This window comes from Cibotium barometz, chromosome 62 (assembly GCF_041138505.1).
Source record: "Cibotium barometz isolate CiBa-2024 chromosome 62, ASM4113850v1, whole genome shotgun sequence".
In the NCBI taxonomy this organism is placed as follows: Eukaryota; Viridiplantae; Streptophyta; class Polypodiopsida; order Cyatheales; family Cibotiaceae; genus Cibotium; species Cibotium barometz.
In genome coordinates this window covers 19,991,662-19,998,332 of record NC_141107.1, presented here as the reverse complement: position 1 = coordinate 19,998,332, position 6,671 = coordinate 19,991,662, and the positions used below count along the sequence as shown (strand labels likewise).

Sequence of the window (6,671 nt, the reverse complement as noted above, 5' to 3'; positions counted from 1 at the left end):
TACCAATAAAATTTTCTCTTAACTATATATCTTTCGTATTCCAAGATTACCAGCACTCGGACTGTCTGACATTCATATAAAATACGACGCCTAATGTTTGAGTCCAAAGGTATACATACTCTACCTTTGTAAAGTAAGTAACCATTATCAATGGAAAAATTCTTCCAATGATTTCTTTCATTACTTGTAAGTGACATGTCTCCTTGAGACATCTCTCAAGACTTACCGCTAGTGGAAGTGTCTGTCTCGTTAATGGGGCTATCTTTATTTATAGTCAAGGGATCCCTCTTCTCTATGACACTCCACATGTGGACATAATGCGGATCATCAATGCACTTCTCCTTAACTGATTCCAAAAAATCACTCTTAATTTGAGTAAAATGCAACTCGCTAACCATGGGCATGCGACTCAGTGAATCAGCTATACCACATTGTAATGTCCTTTTCTACAGATTCTCAGTTGAAAGTCAAACTCCTAGAGCAACTCTACCCAACGAGCTTTGCATCCTTTCAACTCTCTTTGACTAGATAGCCATTCGATATTCTCATGATCAAAGACTATCTCAAATCTGGCACCATATAAATAATGCCTCCACTTCTTTAAGGCATGAATTATAGCATATAACTCCCTTTCATAAGCTAAATAATTTTGTTGAGCTTTGTCCAACTTTTTACTTTCAAATGCAATAGGTTTTCCCCCTTTTTAAGAGGACTGCACCTACTGAATCGTTACTAGTATCCGTCTCTACCACAAAGGGTTGATTCGGATCGACCACTTGTAAAACGAGAGCTGTAGCTATAGCTACCTTAAGTTTTTCAAAACTTCTTTGTTGGGAATCCCTCCAAACAAAGGTCTTTCCCTTTCCTTTAAGCTGATCTATCATTGGAACAACTATCTTAGCATAATCTTGAACATACTTTATATAGAATCCAGACAAACCAAGAAGAATTTGCAATTCTTCTAAGTTTGTGGGATGTGACCATTTAAATATGGCTTCAACTTGATTGTAGTGATATGTCTACATGGCATCCATGCGGGGATGCAAGTGATAGTTTGTAACATAGTTTTTACTTAATTAAAATTTGGAAGCATTTAATAGTTTCATGTTTTTTATTGTGGAAGTGAAATTCCTTTTCTTCCTCTTGATCTCTGTCAAATTTAGTGGTATCGTAAACACTATCCCTATATCTCTCTTGTATTGTTGTCAATTCGGTTTTTATAATGATGGTATTGATCACTCTTGGAAGATTGCTATGCCTTTGTCCTCTTGAATGTGAAAATCATTTAAATGAATTTGCTTTTCCAAAATAATGTGGTCTCTTGAAAAAACAAAATTGCAACAAGAACAAACGTCACACATAACTTGTATACACAAACGAGTGTAATATGATGAGAGAGAGAGAGAGAGAGGGATGGCAGGGGAGAGAGAGAGAAGAAAGAGAAGAGACAATGAGAGAATGGAGAAAGAAAAGACAGAAGGGACATTGAGATGAGAGAGAGAGAGAGAGAGAGAGAGAGAGAGAGAGAGAGAGAGAAGGGAGAGTGAGACAAGAGAGTCAGAAAGAGATGGTAATAGAGAGGAGAGAGAGAGAGATGGTAGGACATATAAATATATATATATATATATATAGAGAGAGAGAGAGAGAGAGAGAGAGAGAGAGATGGTGGCGGGACAGAGAGAAAGAGATGGTAGGAGAGAGAAGATAGAGAGAGAGAATTGATAGGAGCTTCTACTAGCGTTAGTTTCCTCAAACTTTTGGTTTCACACCTAGCGAACTCTCATTACTCTCATTACTTGACTCTAATCCCGGTGATGCCCACAGGACAATTATCTAACAAGCTCTCGTCGAAATTTATGTTCTACTTTACGTCGTACAAGTGGGTTACAAAGAAAGTGCGGGACTTGGATGACACGATATAACCAACCTTAGGTAACTTATCCCTCCTAGAACAGGGCTCACAAAATGCACGCCATCTTTCTTCAGGAGGTCTTTACACTTGACTGCATGGCATCCATGTAGGGCCCGCCGACCTTGATAACGTGCATAATAATTTGGAAAACATAAGAAGGGGATACTAATTTTCGGGAAAAGTTTTGAAAAACTTGTGATAAATTTGGGTAGGGAATCGAGAAAAGCCTTAAAAAATTGAGAGGGGGGGGCGGCGGGGGGATTCTGATAATTAGGAAAACTCCCAACTTAGGGCAAGAGTAAGTGACTTGGATATTCAGACAATTAGGGGGCTAATTAGGGCAATCAATCTGGATTTAAAAGAAAATAGCAACAACCAAGAAAGTTTAGATGAACAATTACAAATAGGAGGCGTCGAGGGCAGATCCTGCAGAAGCAAAGAGGTGGAATTCGAGTGATTACGCCTGAGAGAATGGGTATGCGAATGTGAAAACTTTCATGGATCCAAGTCCAATGTTATTTGTGCACCGAGGTGGGGCGTATACTATCCTGGATGGATAAGCAGGTTTAAAGCCTTATAAATCATCCACGGCGACAGCCTTGAAATTACGTGGTGGAGCCATTGGTGGCCACAGTGATTGTTGGTGAAGAACAAGCATCAATGGCTCGCATGGCTACTGCGAGCGCCATTGCCAAGACCACGAGAGCGAAGCACATGTGAGTCCAGAAGCAGATGCACCTCATGATACAGCCATTTTTTCTGTACTTCCGACCAGGGATGGCGAGGAGGAGGAAGAAGAGAAATGAGGCCACGAGAGTGATTAGGAGACAGTACGTCACTGGAGCCACAAGATTTGAGCCTTGTTGGAACACAGTCGTTAAGTTAGTTTGCAGGAGCACCTGCATGGCAACTGACGATGCAGCAATGATGACCATGAGCTCCAGGGTGCTGCTCAATGTGCCAGGGCCAGCACAGGCACTTACATGTTTTTGGTTGCTGCTTTGAGGTGGAAGAGCATTTGAGGCTAAGTGACAAGGAGGATTACCATATTGATGATAATGACCAACCATCAATGTGTAGTGCTCAGGATCGATGTCTATGACATGGACGACATGTTGCTCATCTTGCTGGGACATTGTCGAGATGAAACCTCAATAGGAGAGGGGCTCAAAGCGTTGTGAAGGGGAAGGTGGCCTGGCCGTCCTTATATAGTACGATGAACCGGTTAGTGACCGGGTGGTACAGTTTAGGTGCTGACTCTTTTATGTTAATGTGGACCCCGGACCTTTGGAAAAGGCTTCCATTCTTTTATGTTAATGTGGACCACTAAAAGGATGGGGCATCGCCTGAAGGTTGTAAGGGGGTTTACCAGAAGGATCTTTTGATACATTACCTTCAAATAAAATAAAAAACTCCTCAAACTTCATCACACCTCTTCAAACTCCTCACTTACTCTCCTACACTTACTCCATACTCCAAACATAAAATGAGGTGAAAAATCATCAACACATCCCCCACAAAAAACCCACAAACATCCTATGGAAATAATAACAACTCTCAACTTCAAACACCAAAATAATCCCCATCAAAAGATCATAATTTCATAGCTCTCCCTCACTCAAAATCTGCATGAAAATCTGCCACCCTTAAAACATACCCTTGCTACGCCAAAAATCTCCGGCGTTTTTAGAACAAATTATAGTTGTGTGTGTGAACTGGCTCTTCATAGGAGATCATTTAATGCTTGTTAAAGAAAGAAAGTGAATTTGGCCCGCTGCAGAGCTACCATTCCAGCCTGCACGTGTTCCACGGCATTTGTGACCTGTGTTTCAATGTTGTCCAGCATCTCACCTTGTGCCTCCACCAACACAGCCATATCCAAGAAAATCTGATGTAAATCGAGAAGCTTCTCAATGTCTTTTACAGCATCATGCCGCTCCTGGATCTCTGCCAATGTATCTAGTATCTGCCCACGTCCTTGCTCCTGGATAGCCTTATGAAAAATCTGCTCACTGTCCCTTGTTTCTATCAAGCGGTCTATGGTCTCTTCATCAAGCTTCTTCCCAGTGACTGTAAAAGCACGCCTTTCAACCACCTCTCTATACTCATCCTGGATCTTCTGCCTTAATGTCTGAAATTCAGCCATTAGCTCCTTCAGCTTTTTCTTCAATGTTGCTGTCATTGACATACGAATGCGGTCAATGCTTGTACCCTCTCCAGAACCGGGTTTTTTTCTGTTTGCCAGATTCGCACTATCAAGTGCCTCCAGTTTTTCCTTGATGTTCTTTGCAATAATGCTTACTTCATCTACATCAGCCTCCATGCGCTGCTTTAAGGTTTTCATAGCCGCTGCTCTTGTAATAGACTTCGACTCCTCATGAGCTCCATGTAGCTTCTGCAGATTCTTCCTGATCTGTGCCATCAAGCTTTTGATCTCAGCAACCTCTTCAAAAAATTGAGCCATTGCCGGATCTTCTTGCAAGTTCCATGGCTAGCCCCTCCCGGCGAACGCACCAAATGAAATAGCCTTCCAAGCACACAAAAAGACAGCAAATCCCGGACTCAAGCATGCAAAATATATGCACTGGGCTCAGCCCATTGCCATAAAAACTGCAAGAAACACTCAAATACACTCAAGAATGGCACACACACACTATCTCTCTCTCTCTCTCTAAGAAGCTACAGCCATGCACACACAAAAAGAAACTAGACCTAGGTTATGGCACACAAAAGATAAGCATAGAGATCATCCTCACCATCTTCTTCTTCACTCTCTTCCTCCATGGATATGGCGTTGAAGCACAAGAGAGATGGAAGAAACAAGAAAGCAAGAGTTTGTGCCAATTTAGAGAGATTGAAAAGAACCGTGAGATTGGTAGAGATTGGTAGATAAAGATTGGTAGACCATGGCTTTTAACCTTACAAAATAGCTAGAGAGAGTTTCCATGCTTTGGCTTTACAAGTGCGGACCCGCTAAATTGCCAAGCATTTACAAAGTAACTGTTGGACATGCGTACAAATCATACGGCAACAAGTGTATGTCTAGGCTTGGATACAAAATAAACATGGGATAACATCATTCTTATTTGAGAAAAGCTGCATCTTCTTAGCCTATTTGATGTCAAAATTGGAGGCTATCACATACATACATACATACATACATACATACATACATACACACACACACATATATATATACACACACACACACACACACACACACACACACACACACATATATATATACACATATACATATATATACACACATATATATATACACATATACATATACATATATATACATACATACATGTGTGTGTGTGTGTGTGTGTGTGTGTGTGTGTGTGTGTATGAAATTTGAATAAGCCAATTTAGCCAAATTCTAATTTAGCTAGGTAGTAGGCACTTGGGCAATGGGCAATGGGCCGTGCTGGCAGGGCACTAAGGTCCAGACTGATTTCTGAATCCTGAACTTGGAAGTTGGCGGTACATTTTGAAATTCCCTAAATGTTGGTGCCTTTTTTTCACCTATAAAATGCTCATTTTGAGCTGGTTCATGGCATTTTGCGCTTGCCCATTCTTAGAGAGTTTGACTCCCGAGTTCCAACTTCCAAGTTTCCAACCCTCAACGCTTGCAACTTTGCCCATTGCCCAATGCCCTTTAACACTATTAGGTATTAAGTAATAGGTTTGCTCACTGTTGCCGAGCTAACACTGTCTTCTCTCACTTCAACGCGTCGAACATAACACGGCCCCAGTGCCCGACTCCGCCCACTTCTCAACGCCGAGCGAATCGGTGATTACTTAATATTGCCCACTGCCCACTGCCCACTGCCCACTGCCCGACTTCACCCACTTCTCAGCGTCGAGCAGACCAGCATGTTGTAAAACGTCACGGTGCTCAACCGCCTTAGGTGTGCGCCCACTGCCAATGCTCGACTCCGCTCACTTCTCATCATCGAGTGAACCTCAGCATTGAGCGGACTAGCTCCCTAGCATTTGTAAAACGTCACAGTGCTCACCCGCCTCAGCTGTGTGCCATGTCGGCAATGCCGTCTCCTCCTTCGCATCTCTCCAACAACGCTCCAGTTGCCAGCGTTTCCAGCCAGGTTGGCCTAGGTAAGTCTTTTTTAAAAGTTTTAATAAATTATTAAAAAAAACTTAGGTGGTATAAAAATAGATTATTTCATAATATGGGTAATTAATGTCATGATATTTCCATACATTACAAAAATGTTTTCCACAATGATTTATTTATTTTAATTATTTTTTTCCAAGCTTCAATTGTCACTTGTGGTGATCTAACCTCTAAGGTAATAGTTTTGAAAACATGCTATATGATTTAATGATAATCCAAATAAACCATATTCTTCTTCTTCTTCCTCTCTCTCTCTCTCTCTCTCTCTCTCTCTCTCTCTCTCTCTCTCTTTCATATACTAATCATTTCTTTTATTAATTATATAGGTAATGGGGCATCCTAAGAAGGATACAAACCAATTAAATTTACATTCGATGCTTGGTGTGTCAATGCGGCAACAAAATGCACGAACAAATGGCAACTCAAGTGTATCAATCAACAATGTTAACAATGATGGTGACAATGACAAAGTTTAGGGTAAGAAAATTTACAAGCGCACATTTTTACCCATGTGGAAAATACAATTTAAGTGGGCTTATCCACAAAAAGATAAAGATGGGAAAGAAAGAGCAAAGTGTAGAGTCTGTACACCGAATGTCAAATGAAAACAATTTTTGC

The 6,671-nt window shown here is 41.1% G+C and overlaps 1 protein-coding gene across 1 annotated transcript; it reads right to left on the bottom strand.

Moving 5' to 3' along the window:
- Positions 1-3,659: 3,659 nt before the first annotated feature.
- Positions 3,660-4,393, bottom strand: LOC147604224 (putative syntaxin-131). The gene has a single exon (XM_086795652.1). It carries the CDS (start codon positions 4,374-4,376, stop codon positions 3,660-3,662), a length of 717 nt encoding a protein of 238 aa, XP_086651778.1. The 5' UTR covers positions 4,377-4,393.
- Between the last annotated feature and the right edge of the window lie 2,278 nt (positions 4,394-6,671).

What these genes read in the sequence shown, in the direction of transcription:
- LOC147604224 (XM_086795652.1), bottom strand. Translation starts at nt 4,376, where the DNA reads ATGGCTCAATTTTTTGAAGAGGTTGCTGAGATCAAAAGCTTGATGGCA.